Here is a 17,587-nt window from a genome sequence, read left to right on the forward strand (position 1 = left end):
CCAATTCTAGCTTTCTTTGCTTCATCCAGTAGTTCCTGGAGCTGCCAAAATCAAATCTTTTTTGTGTAAATATGCTAAATGCATCCGAAGTGAGTTCACTCAGGTTTCCTCAGCAGAAACCGCAAAATTACATAAATAACTTCTTCTTTTCCCTCCTTCCTGCCTCACAATCCCTCTTCCTTGAGGAAAATAATTGCTACATCAGTGGTCTCGTTAGTTCTCGTTCTACAATTTTTACTGGTTATTACGATCAGTTTTCCATCTGTTTTTATCAATACGATGTGACGTCTGTAAAATCTATACTTCAACTCATTCTCCTTCCACCCTTGGTGAAAACATGCTGTAGAACTAAAGCAAAATTATGCTGTCCCCTGAGCCCCTTATGTCTTGATCTGCTCTCCAATGTTTCTTCTTCCCAATTTCAATGTGGGGAAGTCTATAATCTTACTGCGAAGATCATGTCCAAGACCAGCAGCATCAGCGTCACCCGAGAACTTATTACAGATGAAGAATCTCCGGCCTGCTGAATCAGAATGTGCAGCTTTGATGAGCCCCTCACTGATTTATTCAGGGAAGAGAAGTTCTTTTCTATCTGGACTGAACATGACATTAAATGTGTTTTGCAAAATTACCTGTCCCACACTGTAGTCCATCCTTTATTTCTGTAGCTATATTCAAAGCAGAATCTGTCTTGTCACTTGCAGCCTGAAAGTAATTTGAAGCAAATTATCAATAAAGAAAGTATGTTTCATGGACTACACAGTTACTAATACAAAATATAAATGAGAGTTTAATTACCTTTGAGGCTGGTTGTTTCTGAGAAGACACTGAAAAGCAAAAGGGATACATAATCACTCATATGTAAATATGATAAAGTTATCCATACATTCATGAAGTGTTAGCATCAAGCTGTATCCTCCTGCCTGTATTAGTATAGGCTTTGATTTTTGTGTCTGGGGACTGGAACATGACAGAAATACACTGAAAAAAAAAGAAATACAGGTTTCACAAAACAAACCCTTACAATGTCAATCATGGTATGATTTTTCATATGTCTAAAACTAAAATGAAACAGTGTTAGTATCAATGTGAATATGCCGAATGATGAGGACAAATGTGATCTAAAATCAGAGGAGCAACTCATACACCTGAGAATCAATGTCAAAGCAGGTGCTACATGATCCTCCATGTCTTTCATGCAAGGTATCAAAAGGATTTACACTAGTATACTACAAACATTCATCATGCTCTTTAACTTGCCTGATAACTGAGAAGGTACACAATTACAATGACACTTCAGATGAATGTACACTTCACGTCTCTTAAGTGGAAGGGACCTAAATTGATCAGCTTGGATATATGTTTGGTGAATCCTAGTAGATAGTATTCATTATTTATAATATCCACGTGGTGTAATAATCTGCCTACATTTCTTGTATCCTCTAGTTTAGCCTTCAGAAATTTTCCTCATCCACTAATGGCAGGAAGGTATAATATATAAACCTCATCTAAAAGTACAATAAATTACACATATTTGTACAAAATGCAATGGCTCCTGGCATTAGATATTAATAAGCTTTTACATTTGGATATCAGTCCAATATTCATTGAAAATAACCATTTTAGGATTCAATTAATACACTTAACATTATTTTTGTCTGCAAAATTAGTCTACTCTGGAATATCATTGTATTATAAAGAATTTTCACTAAATAGCTATTTTAATGAAAAAGCATTTGGAAAATGCTTTGGAAAAAAGCTTTGGAAAAAAGCTAATATAGTCGTATTAAATTTTAACTCATTTGAATAACTAATAAAAAATATATGTCTGATGTCTGATACTAATAAACAGGAATGAGGCACTGTGGTTTATCCCAACTCTAGCACTCCTTCCTGATTCCGGTAGACATCGGAGCAGACAGAAATCAAATCTTCTGGTATGCAAACATTCTAAATGCATCTGAGGTGAGTTCACTCAGGTTTCCTCAGCAGAAACCCCAAAATTACCTAAATAACTTCTTCCTTCCCCTCTTTCTTGCCTTGCAATCCCTCTTTCTTGATGAAAATAATTACTGCATCAGTGGTCACTTTGTTTCTCATTCTCCAGTGTATACGGGTTATTATGACAACTTCCTCCCTCTGGTTTTAGCAGTACCATCTGACATCTATAATTTCTGTTACTTCTTCTCTTTCTCCTTCCCCTCTCCATAGAAACATGCTCTGAAATAAGAGCAAAATTATGCTGTCCCCCGATCCTCTTATGTCTTCAACTGTTTTCCAATGGTTCTTCTATCCAAATTCAATGTAGGGAACTCTACAAGCTTGTTACTAAGATCATGGCCAAGGACCAGCAGCATCAGCACCACCTGACAGCTTACTAGAAATGCACAATCTCAGGCCTGCTGAATCAGAAAGTGCATTTTCAATGACACTCCACTGATCTATTCAGGGGTGGGACGTTCTCTTCTGTCTTGAGTGCACATGACATTAAATGTGTATTGCCAAATTACCTGTTCCAGATTTCCCACCGCCCATTATTCTTGTGGCAATATTCAAAAGAGAAACTTTCTTTTTAAATATAACCTGAATGGAAAGAGAAACACAATAGTCAATACATAATATATATTTCATAGGCTATGCAATAAATAATTCAAAATATAAATGAAAGAGTAACTACCTTCCAGGCTGATTGTTTCTGAGGAGACACTGAAAAGTAAAAGAAATATATAATTCATCATATGTAAATATGACAAAGTCGTCCATACATTCATGCAGTGTTAGCATCAAGCTGTATCCTCCTGCCTGCACTAGTGTAGGATTTGATGTTTTACAGTTTGTGTCTTTGGGACAGGAACATGAGGAAATACACTGAAGAAAATAGGAATACACGCTTCCAGAAAATATACGGTCAGAAATTACAAAGAGGTATTATGCGTCATGTGTGTATTACTGAAATAAAAAGTGTCAATATCAATGTGGATATGCCGAATGATGAAAAGAAATGTGATCTAAAATCAGAGGAGCAACTCATACACCCAGGAATCAATGTCAAAGAAGGTACTAAATGCTACTGCATGTTTTTCATGCAAGACATCAGAAGGATTTATACCATTATGCTGCAAGTATTCATCACACTCTTTAACTTGCCTGGTAATTGAGCAGGTACACAATGACAATGACACTTTAGTAGAATGTACACTTCACAAGTCCTCGGTGGAAATGTCACAGCTTCAACAGCTTGGATATAGGTTGGGATAATCCTGTATATAATATTCTTTATTTCTCAAACCCATGTGTTGTAATAATGTGCCTACATTTGTTGTGTCCTCTAGTTTAAGCTACAGAAAGGTTCTTCCTCCACTCATGGCAACAAATATAATACATAAACCTTATCAAAAAGTATAATAAATGATCAAATTTGACATACTTATACAAAATAAAGTTGCTACAAGCATTAGATATGAATAACCTTTTACATTTGGAAATCCCTCCAATATTCATTGAAAATAAGAATTTTAAAAGTCAATTAATGAATTCACCATTTTTTTTTTCTAAAATAGTCTGGTATAAAATATCATGTTATTCTCTAAAGCATTTTCATTAAATTGCTATTTTTATCCAAAAGTTAGCTAATTGAAAAGCAAAGCCAATATATGCATATTCATGTTTATCTCATTTGAATAACTAATATCAACAAAACGTATATCTCTGATGCCCAACAGTAACAAAGAGGAGTAATGAGTCACTGTGGTTTATCCCAGTTCTAGTACTCCTTCCTGCTTCCACTGTTTCCTAAAGCAGCCAAAAATCAAAGCTTCTTTTACAAAAATGTTCGAATATGCAACTGAACTCAGGTTTCCTCAGAAGAAACCCCAAAATTACATAAATAACTTCTTATTTTCCCTCCCTCCTGCCTGACAATCCTCTTCCTTGAGGAAAGTCATTGCTACATCAGTGGTCTCCTTAGCTCTCGTTCTACAGTGTTTATGGGTTATTACCATAATTTCTCCATCTGTTTTTAGCAATACGATGTGATGTCTGTAAAATCTATACTTCATCTCTTTCTCCTTCCACCCTTGGTGAAAACATGCTGTAGAATTAATGCAAAATTATGCTGTCCCCTGACTCCTTATGTCTTTAATGGCTCTCCAATGTTTCTTCTTCCCAATTTCAATGTGGGGAAGTCTATAATCTTACTGCAAAGATCATGTCAAAGACCAGCAGCACCAGTGTCACCCGAGAACTGAAGAACCTCAGGCCTGCTGAATCAGAATGTGCAGCTTCAATGAGTCCCCCGCTGATTTATTCGGGGAAGAGAAGTACTTTTCTATCTTGACTGAACATGACATTAAATGTGTTTTGCAAAATTACCTGTCCCAGATTGTTGTCCCTCCTTTATTTCTGTGGCTATATTTGAAACAGAATCTTTCTCATCACTTGTAGCCTGAATGGGATTTGAAACAAAATAATCAATATGTAAAGTAGGTTTCATAGACTATACGGTTAATAGTTCAACATATAAATGAGACTTTAATTACCTTCTCAGCTGGTTGTTTCTGAGAAGACACTGAAAAGCAAAAGGGAAACATAATCACTCACATGTACATATGATAAATTTATCCATACATTCATGCAGTGTTAGCATCAAGCTGTATCTTCCTGCCTGTACTAGTGTAGGCTTTGATGTTTTCTACTTTTTGTCTGGAGACTGGAACATGCCGAGTGATGAGGACAAATCAGAGGAGTAACTCACACACCTGAGAATCAATGTCAAAGCAGGTGGTACATGATCCCTCGTGTCTTTCTTGCAAGAAATCAGGAGGATTTACACCATTATACTACAGACGTTCATTATGCCCTTTAACTTGTCCAATAACTAGAAGGTACACAATTACGATGACAATTCAGTTAAATGTACACTTCATGTCTCTTCAGTGGAAATGTCCTAAATTGATCACCTTGGATATATGTTTCCTGAAATCTAGTAGATAATATTCATTATTTCTCACACCCATGTGGTGTAATAATTTGCCTAAGTTTCTTGTATCCACTAGTTTAGCCTTCTGAAAGTTTCTTCATCCACTCATGGCAACAAACGATAATATATTAGCCTCAATAAAAATATCAATTACCAATGTTAACATAGTTCTACAAAGTAAAACTGCTACAAGCATTAGATATTAATAAGTTTTACATTCAGAAATCACTCCAATATTCATTGAAAATCACCACTTTAGGAGTTAATTAGAATTCAACATCATTTTTGTTTCTAAAATAGCCTTGTTGGGAGTATCATGTTAGTCTCTAAGGAAGTTTCATTAAATAGCTATTTTATCCAAGAGTAAGCTCCTTGAACAAGGAAGCCAATGTATTCATATGCAAGTTTATCTCATTTTTATAAGTAAAGTCAACAAAACATGTATCTCTGATGCCTAATAGTAACAAAGAGGAGTAATGAGTCACTGTGGTTTATCCCGATTCTAGCATTGTTTCCTGCTTCCAGTAGTTCTCCGAGCAGCCAAAACCAAATCTTCTTTTATGCAAATATTCCAAATGCATCTGAAATGAGTTCACTCAGGTTTCCTCAGCAGAAACCCCAAAATTACATAAATACCTTCTTCTTTTTCCTCCTTCCTGCCTCACAATCCCTCTTCCTTGAGGAAAATAATTGCTACATCAGTGGTCTTCTTAGCTCTCATTCTACAGTGTTTATGGAGTTATTAGGATCACTTTTCCCTCTGTTGATAACAATATGATATGATGCCTATAATATCTATTACTTCATCTCATTCTCTTTCCCCTCTTGATGGAAACATCTGTAAAATTAAAGCAAAATTATGCTGCTTCCTTAGCCTGGTATGTGTTGAACTGCTCTCCAATGTTTCTTCTTCCCAATTTCAATGTAAGGAAGTCTACAATCTTACTACTCAGATCATGACCAAGGACCAGCAGCATCAGGGTCACCTGAGAACTCACTACAAATGAAGAATCTCAGGCATACTGAATCAGAATGTGCAGCTTATACAAACTCCCCACTGATTTATTTGGGGAAGGGAAGTTCTCTTCTATCTTGATTGAACATGACATTAGATGTGTTTTGCAAAATTACCTGTCCCAGATATTGGTCCCTCCTTTATTTCTGTGGCTATATTTGAAACAGAATCTTTCTCGTCACTTGTAGCCTGAATGGGATTTGAAACAAAATAATCAATATGTAAAGTAGGTTTCATAGACTATACAGTTAATAGTTCAACATATAAATGAGACTTTAATTACCTTCTCAGCTGGTTGTTTCTGAGGAGACACTGAAAAGCAAAAGGGATACATAATCAATCATATGTAAATATGATAATGTTATCCATACATTAATGCATGGATAGCATGTCAGCATCAAGTTTTGTACTCCTGCCTGTATTACTGTAGGCTTTGATATTTTATACTTTGTTTCTTGGGACTAAACATGAAGGAAATACACTGAAGAAAATAGGAATACAGGCTTCAAGAAATATACACTGACAATTTCAAATGTGATATGACTTTCTCCATATGTCTAAAACTAAAATAAAACCATGTCAATATCAATGTGGATATGCTGAGTGATGAGGACAAATGTGATCTAAAATCAGAGTCCAACTCATACACCTGGGAATCAGCATCAAAGCAGGTGATACATGCACCCGCATGTCTTTCATGCAAGATATCAGAATGATTTGGAACATTTTACTGCAAACATTCATCATGCTTTTTAACTTGATTGATCAGTGAGAAGGTACACAATTATAATGACACTTTAGTTGAAATCTCTTCAGTGGAAGTGTCCTAACTTAATCAGCTTGGATATATGTTTGGTGAATTCTAGTATGTAATATTCATTATTTCTCACACCCATATGGTATAATAATGTGCCTACATCTCTTGTATCTTCTAGTTTAGACTTCCAAAAGTTCCTTCATCCACTCATTGCAACAAGGTATAATATATAAACTTCATCAAAAAGTGTAATAAATTAGCAAATTTGACATACTTATACAAAATAAAGTTTCTACAAGCATTAGATATGAATAAACTTTTACATCTGGAAATCACTCCAATATTCCTTGAAAATAACCATTTGGGAGTCAAGTAATGAATTCAACATTATTTTCACTTCTAAAATAGTCTGGTTAAAGTATCATGTTATTCTCTAGAGAATTTTTATTAAGTTGCTATTTTATCCAATAGCTCCTTGAAAAACAAAGCCAATGTATGCATATTCACTTTTATCTCATTTGAATAACCAATGTCAACAAAACATATACCTCTGGTGCCCAATGGTAACAAAGAGGAGCAATGAGTCACTGTGGCTTATCCCAATTCTATCACTCTTTCCTGCTTCCAGTAGTTCCTGGAGCAGCCAAAAATCAAATCATCCCTCATGCAAATATTCTAAGTGCATCTGAAGTGAGTTCACTTAATCTAAGAGTTATAATTTAAAAAATCATTTTATTTATACTCATGAAGACTCCTGATGTTTTTACATTTCCTGGATTCAGCAGTTCTACCTTCTCACTGTCTCTTCGTCCACTTTTGCAAAAACATACACATCAATGAAATAATGTGTAATCAGATTCCTATGAAAATAAACTAAACAAAGTTTCTAAATCACTAGAGACTTCTTTTCTTATAAATAACCAACCAATATGACATAATACATATATATAGTATGTCATGATTGTCATGATTATTGGCAGTTATCTGTTTAGTACTCTAAAAATGCATTCTTTGATTCCTTTTTTTTTTAAATCTAGTTTCACATGATATACCATCAGGGTCTCTCAGGTTCTTTTACAAAATAACTACCTCAGCAAACACAGCTTTCCAAAAACAAAAACAAAAAACAAAAATCTGATGTGAACGAAGCATGTATCATTGATGTGCAAAACTTCTAGGGAGAAGAAATGAGACGCTGTGGGTTACCCTCATCCTTCTAACTTCTGCTTCTGCTTTCCATTAAGCGACTTCCCACAAGTCTCCTCATCAGAAACCTCCAAATTACCTCACTAGCTGCTTTCTTTGTTTACACCTGCTCAATTTGACTTACACTCTTTTTTGTTCATAAATCTAATATCCATATTGGTGGACTTGATTCTTTGCCCTCCACATTCGTTTCTTCATTATTTTCACCACCACTGTATGTGACATCTGTACAATCCCATTCTGACACATGTGAAGATAAGGTTTTGCTTTATTAAAATGTTAAATGTATCAGACACTTGACTAATGTGTACAAATTCCTTCTTCACAAAAGCAGCCCCATGGCCTCCTCTCTCCCATAGACACTCTTTCACAGCTGTTCTTCACTCACATCGGTTTGAGTATCTATCATCTCTCATTTTGTCTCTATGCTTTCACCTCATATTATGAGTTATTATCATAGGCTCAGCAGCCTATCCTACCTGTTTTCCTGTCCAGCAGACAGTACTGAGCAATAAACTAGGATTTTCCAGGATATGAACACTTTTATGTACACAACACTTTGTGGAGCTATTTTATGTTTAACTACACATAACACCACTATGTCTATGCTTTCCAGAGAAACAAGCTCTGAAATTTTATTGAATATAACCTATTTAGAAACTTCTTTAACTACAATGACAGTCTCTCCTTGATGCACCAAAATCTTCAGAAATAACTTGTGAAGACTTGAAAACATGTCAGTAATTGACATGAAAAATGAAGCACTGACATAATTTTTTGCAGGTATAAAAAAGACAAGCTGAGATCCTTACTAGATCCAAGAGCAAAGTACATTAGACAGGAAATAAATATGGAACAGAAACATTTTCACTTGTAATGAAAATTCCTCTATTTACAGTTTTCAGAAGAGAAAAAAATACACACACACATACACACACACACACACACACACACACACATTCACACACAAAAACCAGAGCAATATGGCTTTACAGGGTGTTTCTTCATCAAAGTCCTATTTGTCATTTGACATCTGGGAACACTCTATAAGGATCAACAAAGGGGTTCTAAATTGTGATCTGAGTAGTTTAGAGTTTAACATTCATGAAGGGGAGCCAAGAGGACAAGTAACACTTTGACCATTGGCCATTTCCTCTCCTTACTGTCATTCTCTGAAAAGCACACACTGGATTTTCTCAGGGTCATGACATGTCAAAAATACATGCTTTAAGGGGGAAACAGTTGCAATCAACATAGCCATGGGAGAGATGCGGCTATGCTTGCTAGGATTTCCAATACTTCTGTTTCATTTCTAATATAATACAAATCAATAAAAGCAACCACATAAGCATATCCAAGCTGGTATGTCACCATATTTATGTCCATATGGTATCAACATGAAGAGAGCATAATTAAATATGCTGCAGTCATCACATGGCATATCATTAGATCATACAATAAATCAAATACCTCACTGGGTCAACATGGATAGATCTGATATATATATATCACTGATTTTACAAAGACCAAGTTGCAGTCATTTTGTGCACTGTCTGAACTTTTCTACAAGGTTTTAATACACAAAATCAAGTTCTACATGTTATCTAGGAATATGCACATATGTTGTAAGAGGTTTTTAATGTGCATTTGGGTGATTTCTTTTTCTTTTTTAAAAAAAATTTAATTCAAGTTCTTGGTTACATGTTGTCAATAAGTTTTAGTAGTATAGAGAACCCTAAGACCATAACAGCTCAGAATGACTGTCTTAAAGGCTATGTCTACCAAAGAGTCAGGAAAGCATGACTACTTACTTTCTTCATTTTTAAAACTCAGAGGTACCCCACACACACTCCCAAATAAAACTGCACACAAGTTCTTTAGTTTAATTAGATCCCATTTGTCAATTTTGGCTTTTGTTGCCATTGCTTTTGGTGTTTTAGTCATGAAGTATTTGCCCATGCCTATGTCCTGAGTGGTACTGCCTAGGTTTTCATCCAGGGTTTTTATACATTGAGAACTTACTTTTAAGTCTTTAATGCATCTTGAGTTAATTTTTGTATAAAGTGTAAGGAAGGGATCCAGTTTCAGTTTCCTGCATAAGGCTAGCCAGTTTTCCCAACACCATTTATTAAATAGGGAATCCTTTCCCCATTGCTTTTGTCAGGTTTGTCAAAGATCAGATGGTGTAGGTGTATGGCATTATTTCTGAGGCCTCTGTTCTGTTCCATTGGTCTATATATCTCTTTTGGTACCAGTACCATGCTGTTTTCATTACTGTAGCCTTGTAGTATATTTTGAAGTCAGGTAGCATGATGCCTCCAAATTTGTTCTTTTTGCTTAGGATTGTCTTGGCTATATGGGCTCTTTTTTTGGTTCCATATGAAATTTAAAGTAGTTTTTTCTAATTCTGTGAAGAAAGTCAATGGTAGCTTGATGGGTATAGCATTGAACCTACAAATTACTTTGGGCAGTATGGCTATTTTCAAAATATTGATTCTTCCTAACCATGAGCATGGAATGTTTTTCCATTTGTTTGTGTCTCTTGTTTCTTTGAGTGGTGGTCTGTAGTTCTCCTTAAAAAGGTCCTTCAAATCCCTTGTGAGTTGTATTCCTTGCTATTTTATTCGCTTTGTAGCAATTGTGTATCGGATTTCACTCATGATTTAGCACTCTGTTACTGCTGTATAGGAATGCTTGTGAATTTTGCACATTGACTTTGTATCCTGAGACTATGAGGAAGTTGCTTATCAGCTGAAGGAGATTTGGGGCTGAGACAATTTGGTTTCCTAAATATACAATCATGTCATCTGCAAACAGAGACAATTTGACTTCCTTTCTTCCTATTTGAATACCGTTTATTTCTTTCTCTTGCCTGATTACCCTGGCCAGAACTTCCAATACTATGATCAGAGTGAACAGGCAACCTACAGAATGGGAGGAAATGTTTGCAATCTGTCCATCTGAAAAAGGCCTAATATCTAGAATCTACAAGGAACTTAAATAAATTTACAAGAAAAGAACAAACAATCTCATCAAAAAGTGGGCAAAGGATATGAACAGACACTTCTCAAAAGAATACATTTATGCAGCCAACAAACATCTGAAAAAAAGCTCATCATCACTGATCATTAGAGAAATGCAAATCAAAACCACAATGAGATACCATCTCACGCCATTTAGAATGGCAATCGTTAAAAGGTCAGGAAACAACAGATGCTGGAGCAGATGTGGAGAAATACGAATGCTTTTACACTGTTGGTGGGAGTGTCAATTAGTTCAACCATTGTGGAAGACAGTGTGGTGATTCCTCAAGGATCTAGAACCAGAAATACCATTTGAGCCAGTAATCCCATTACTGGGCATATACTCGGTGTGTGTGTGTGTATATATAGATATATGTACAGTGGCTCATTCCTGTAATCTCAGCTACTCAGAAGGCTGAGGCAGAAGTATCACTTGAGAAGCCCAGGAGTTTGAGAACAGCCTGGGCCACATAGCAAGACTCTTTATTAAAAAAAAATCATGCAGGCTGGGCACAGTGGCTCATGCCTGTGATCTCAGCATTTTGGGAGGCCAAGGCAGGTGGATCACGTGAGGTCAAAAGTTTGAGACCAGCCTGGCCAAACATGGTGAAACCCCGTCTCAACAAACATACAAAAAAAAATTAGCCGAGTGTGGTGGCACACGTATGTAATCCCAGCTACTCGGGAGGCTGAGACAGGAGAATCGCTCGAACTCAGGAGGCAGAGGTTGCAGTGAGCCGAGATTGTGCCATTCCACTCCAGCCTGGGTGACAAAGTGAGACTTCATCTCAAAAGAAAAAAAAATCATGAACTTTTGTACATGCCTTAGACCTTATAGGAAAAGAAGTATAAGACTTTGATGCTTTATTACAGAGACTCTCATGATTTGTTACAAAGCAGTTCTTTAGAAACATACTTGGAGGCTATACTAAAATAATTATTTATACTATTTGTAGGCAACTAATGAATTAAGAACCCTTTTTCTTTCTTACGTGCTTAGCATATACTTATCAAATGCAAAGAAGAATATATTATCAAAATTTGGTTTACCTTACATGTGAATTGCAGTATAAAATAGTCATAATTCTAACAGAATTATATCAGACTGACAGAAAATGGCATCATTAGTAGAATCAATATAATGAGCAGGCATTGTCAAAGAACATGATTTCTGGACAAATGAACCAGGTGCAGCTAGAACAGCAGTCCCCCTTATCTGCCGTATGTGTAGAAAACACATATTCAACATGATGTTCGTCTTCTCTCACACCGCAACAACAATCATCAACACAGAAGATTTCTGTGACCAAATATGTATTTTTCCCCAGCAACAAGCAAACAATCAGTTCCTATGGGTGCCCTGTAATTCTGGCACTATCTACTTGGGGATTGTGTCAGATCCCACAGGTAGAGGGCTCAGTACCACAAGGCTATTCCCCCACAGCAGTTACAAGTCTGGGCCTCCAGAACTTCTAATCAACTTCCAGTTGGACTTCAAGTTGGGTTTCCCAGGACCCCCTCTTTGGTTTGATTAATTTACTAGAGTGGCTCAGAGAACTCATGGAAACACATTTACCAGTTTCTTATAAAGAATATTAAAGGATACAGATAAAGAGATGCATAGTGCAAGATATGGGGGGAAAGTAACATGCTTCCATGTCCTCCCAGGGCACTCACCCTCTGGGAACATCCATGTATTCTCCATATGCCTTCATGTATTGGAGAGCATCCAGGTAGCTGAATACAGCTACCTGGATGCTCTCCAAATCCAATCCTTTTGGGATTTTATGAAAGCTTCATTACATAGGCATGACTGATTAATTGAACATTCAGCCCCTCTCACATCCCAGGAGGTGAGGGGTGGGGCTTGAAGTCCCAACCCTCTAATCACACCCTGATCACTCTGATGATGAGCCCCACCCTGAAGCCATCTGGAGGCTGCCTGTCATAAGTCAATCATTAGCATACAAATGATATCATGTTGGAAATTCTGAGGATTTTAGGAGTTGTATGACAGAAAATGGGGTTGAAGACCAAATATATATTTCATAATATGACATTGGTGGTTTTATTGACTGCAGATTCAGTTACCCATGGTCAACCATGGTCCATAAATAAAATTCCAGATGTATATACATCATAAGGTTTAAATTGCCTAAGATTCTGAGTAGTATGACAAAATTTGAGCCCTTACATCCCAGTCTGCCCAAGATGTGAATCGTCCCTTTGTCAAGTGCATACAAATTATATATATCTGCTCACTAGTCATTGACATAATCTGTACCTAACATCCAACCAACAATATCATCATGGTTCATGGATCCAAGATCACATGAAGCAGATGATCTTCCTTCTGACATATAGTCAAATAGAAGGTCAATAGTAGCCTAAGACTACATGGCAATGCCTACTGCATTTGCCTCACTTATCACATAGCCATTTTATCATCTCACATCAGTGCAGAAAGTAGGGTGACTATAGTACATGATATTTTGTGAGCTCACATTCACATAACTTTTATTACAGTATATTGTTATAATTGATCTACTTTACCATTAGATATTATTAATCTCTTATTGTGCCTAATTTATGCATTAAATTTTATTATAGATATATATGTATTTTTAAAAATTATTGTACACATAGAGTTCAGCACTATTCATGTTTTCAGGCATTCACTAAGGGTCTTGAAATGTATCCCCCATGTGTAAGAGGAAATTACTGTACTTATTTTGTTGAAACACAACAGTTTCTCCACCTCTTCAGTTTAAACTATTTAGGATAAAGCACTCTAATTCAAAAAATCTAGGTCTATGAAAACTGTACTCTATTCTATGGCAAAACACAGGATACAGAGCAGGGTCAAGGATCCCTGCAAAGACTTTTCAGCTGCCAGTGCAGAAGAGCCTAAGAGAGATCAGTGTCCTTACTCTCACTAATCCTCTCCTAGGGAAGATTCTGGTAAGTTTGCTTAGTTCTAGCCATTCATTCACCCTATGTAGGGCACAAACAATCCTTAAATTCAGCTTTGATTTTTAGCTCCTTCAAAAAAACACAAACAGAGAAAATATCTCTCCCTTAAAAGCTTATCCAATCTGAGTCTTGTTTCCTTGTCAGAGAGAAGCTTATAAAGAAATACTGGGAATGGTATGGCAAGTTGCCAGGGAGTACTTTCTAATATATAAGATATATATAAAGGAACCATAAACTCACTGGAGCTACCAAGATGTGCCAACAGTTGTCTCACTACCTAGTGGGAACAACAACAACAACAACAACAAATCTTTGTCACTTTATGTAAACAAAAATAGTATGACTCTCTTGGCATTTTTCATGATGGAGAACCTAGTTATAAGTGAGTCATGTTATAATAATATAGACTGTTTTCAAAGTGATTGCTCAAAGAAAGAAGGTGAATAAGAAACATATTTGTGTGCCTATAGTATTCACTAGCTGGTCTTATTTCCAACTGCAAGGTAAATAGGAAAGACTTTCTGACTCCAGTTTTATAAAGTACAACCTCTTGAGATTGTCCCTTTCCACTGCTAGTCTATCTGGACCCATCTCACAGAAAAGGATGAAGCATGAAGTCATTTTCCTCAACCCTCCCCATTATGTGGCAAATGTCTATATAAATTATGCTTTTTCAACATGTAAAGCATATGCCATTAAATCCTACATTAATAAACTAAAAGCAAAAAAGCACAATGGATAGCTTAATTGAATACATTCAATTATCTTGGAAATTATGTTTTGTAATATTGAAAAAGATATCCACTACGTTATCCTTAATATATGACTACGCTGGACATATCAAAACTATGGGGACAGCAAAAATATTAGTAGTTGACAGGGGTTAGTTGTGAGGGAGGAATAAAAAAAGAGACAAATTTCAGGGCAGCGAAAGTATTCTAATGGCGGGTACATTTATTATACATTTGTCCAGCTTTATAGAAGGTACAATACCAAGAGGGAACTTAAATATAAACTATGGACTTTGGGTGATTATTATGATGCAACAATGCAAGCTTCTCAGTTGTAACAAATGTACCACTCAGGTGGGAGATATTGAAAATGGGGGGAGCTATGCACGTGAGGGGGGATGGCATATGTGAAAAATCTCTTTAGGTTCTTTTCAATATTGCTGAGAATATTAAACTGCTCTTAAAATAAAGTTGTTAATTTTTTAAAAAGATTTTCACTGAATCTTCTATTACTAATATATTGCTATATTACCATATATTATAGCAAGACGTACTCAATTTGAAACACAATATGAATATTCTCTCCAGAATTATAGTATATAAAAGTACATAAAGCAAATAACTTAACTGTATTAACAGGCAAGAAAATAACTGATAAATGATTGATTTTTTAAATTTCATAATTATAAACAGAAATTTAACAAAATATAAAACAAAACTGAACCATCTATATAATTAAAATGAAACAAATTTTTTATTTTAATTTTAAATGAGAAATCATTACTTATTTTATCTAACCATTTTACTGAAAGGTTAATCGAATAAGAACAGATTATAATTACCTAATATTGCCATAGTAACTTCTGTACAGAGACCTGTTAAATATTCACCAAAATTCCAAAATCTAACAGCACAGAAACTTAGTATTTCATATTAAGTTGCAACTGACGCAAATGAAATAAGCACCATGCTATGTTATATTACCATGTTATTCTATCAAATAGAATTTTTAAGACACCTAAAATTAAGTTGGGGCTGTAACTGCTGTGAAGAAAATAATTCATATAACAGTCATAAGACTGTCATTCTTAGAAAGGCCTACATGCAAAACTGGCCCTTCGCTGGTGTTTGGAAATTTGCATTTTAAAGGTTTGTCACCATTTCCTGAGAAAAGTAGCTCACTGTACCTAAACTGTTTGCATAAACAATGTGGTTGACTCTGAACAGCTGCTTTTCTTCTGGAAGTGTGGAATTTTTGTATATGTGTGAGACAGAATGCCTATGTCACTAGCTTCCTTAAGAACCTTGGATACTGTGTAAGTCTCTAGTCAGACTCATACTGGTAGACAATATTGCCCATGTGATGTCGAAATTCGAAGCTACAGGAATTCAGCACATCCTGGTAACTCCACAGGAGAGGGCTCCCGGAAGCTTGTGCTTGGCTTCCCCAAGACTTACCACATGCCCCTTTGCCCTGAGCCAATTTTACTTTGTATTCTTTCACTGTAACAAATCAAAGCCCAGAGTAGGACTGTTTGCTGAGTCCTTCCAAGTGAATCACCAAACACAGAGGTGGTCTTGGAAACTCTGACATAGTGGCATTATATGAAATTAGTTTTCTTTAAGGTGATGTGACCTGTGACTATGATCAGAAGGCTGTTTATAAAACACCTTTCCCTCATCTGTTTTCCTTAACAGTTGCCTTTGAGATTCCTGTATTTCTGCATGAATAAATCCATAAGGGAACAGAAATAATTATGCCAAAAAATAATGAAAAACAAGCAGCAATCCTATTTTAACCAGAATAAAAATTTGAGAATATGGATGATTAAAAATATATCCCATAGTATGAAAGCTTCTAGAAGAGAAACAAAAAGATCACAGCCAATTGTCTTCAACTCACCAAGGTTTCTTTTATAATAATTGGGGATCAGGCCAGGTGCAATGACACGCACCTGTAGTCCCAACTACTCCAACGGCTGAGGCAGGAAGATTGCTTGAGATCAAAAGTTCGAGGCTGCAGTGGAGATTGTGCCTGTGAACAACCATTGCACTCCAGCCTGGGAAACAGAGTGAGACCCTGTCTCTAAAATGTATTAGTAGGCTGGGGGCGGTGGCTCACACCTGTAATCCAAACACTTTGGGGGGCTGGGGCGGGCGGATCACAAGGTCAGGAGATGGAGACCATCCTGGCTAACACGGTGAAACCCCGTCTCTACTAAAAATATAAAAATTAGCTGGGCGTGGTGGTGCATGCCTGTAGTCCCAGCTACTTGGGAGGCTGAGGCAGGAGAAGCGCTTGAACCCAGGAGGTAGAGTTTGCAGTGAGCCGAGATCGTGCCACTGCACTCCAGCCTGGGCAACAGAGCAAGACTCAGTCTCAAAAAAAAATCTATTAATAAAAACATAAGTAAAATAATTTGCATCATTCAGGTCATTGTGATAATTATAGAAATATATGTAGCCATTGGATATAATACTTACTATCGATCATAGAGCTCATTTAATTTGTTTCTAATCTTTTTTCTTAAGTTCTTATAAAACTAAAAATATCTATAAAAACTAAAAATCATCTGTTAAGGGCCATTCTTCATAGAACAGGTCAAAAAGTCAAAAACTGCATTTAAAATGTAGGATGAGTTATCCACTTCTCCTCCCAAACAGTGGGTTTTTCTTATTAAGGGCCAATAGGACTTTAAACTCATTTTGGGGAATAAAGGAAGTTATAGACCAGCACAATGGCTCATGACCATAATTCCAGCACTTTGGGAGGCTGAGGCAGGAGGATCACTTGAAGCCAAAAATTTGAGACTGGCCTGGGCAACAGAGAGAGACCCTTGTCTCTAAAAAATAAAAAATAAAAAAGTTAGCTTGGTGTGGTGGCATATGCTTGTAGCAGTCTCA

General features: G+C 36.2%; 1 protein-coding gene across 13 annotated transcripts in view; it reads right to left on the reverse strand.

Moving 5' to 3' along the window:
* The window catches only part of LOC109025523 (ankyrin repeat domain-containing protein 36B), a 141,775-nt gene that overhangs the window by 105,445 nt on the left and 18,743 nt on the right, over window positions 1-17,587 (reverse strand). For 12 of the 13 annotated variants that reach the window (XM_063695583.1, XM_063695593.1, XM_063695588.1 and 9 more), the window contains exons 7-14: window positions 6,277-6,305; window positions 6,110-6,182; window positions 4,539-4,567; window positions 4,372-4,444; window positions 2,678-2,706; window positions 2,511-2,583; window positions 799-827; window positions 633-705 (exon numbers count right to left, since the gene is read on the reverse strand). In XM_063695583.1, coding sequence (XP_063551653.1) covers window positions 633-705; window positions 799-827; window positions 2,511-2,583; window positions 2,678-2,706; window positions 4,372-4,444; window positions 4,539-4,567; window positions 6,110-6,182; window positions 6,277-6,305 — 408 coding nt within the window. The remainder of the gene's footprint in view (window positions 1-632; window positions 706-798; window positions 828-2,510; window positions 2,584-2,677; window positions 2,707-4,371; window positions 4,445-4,538; window positions 4,568-6,109; window positions 6,183-6,276; window positions 6,306-17,587) is intronic. The other variant, XM_063695592.1, reaches the window with a different exon arrangement.

This window comes from Gorilla gorilla, chromosome 12, assembly GCF_029281585.2.
Source record: "Gorilla gorilla gorilla isolate KB3781 chromosome 12, NHGRI_mGorGor1-v2.1_pri, whole genome shotgun sequence".
NCBI classification, from domain to species: Eukaryota; Metazoa; Chordata; class Mammalia; order Primates; family Hominidae; genus Gorilla; species Gorilla gorilla.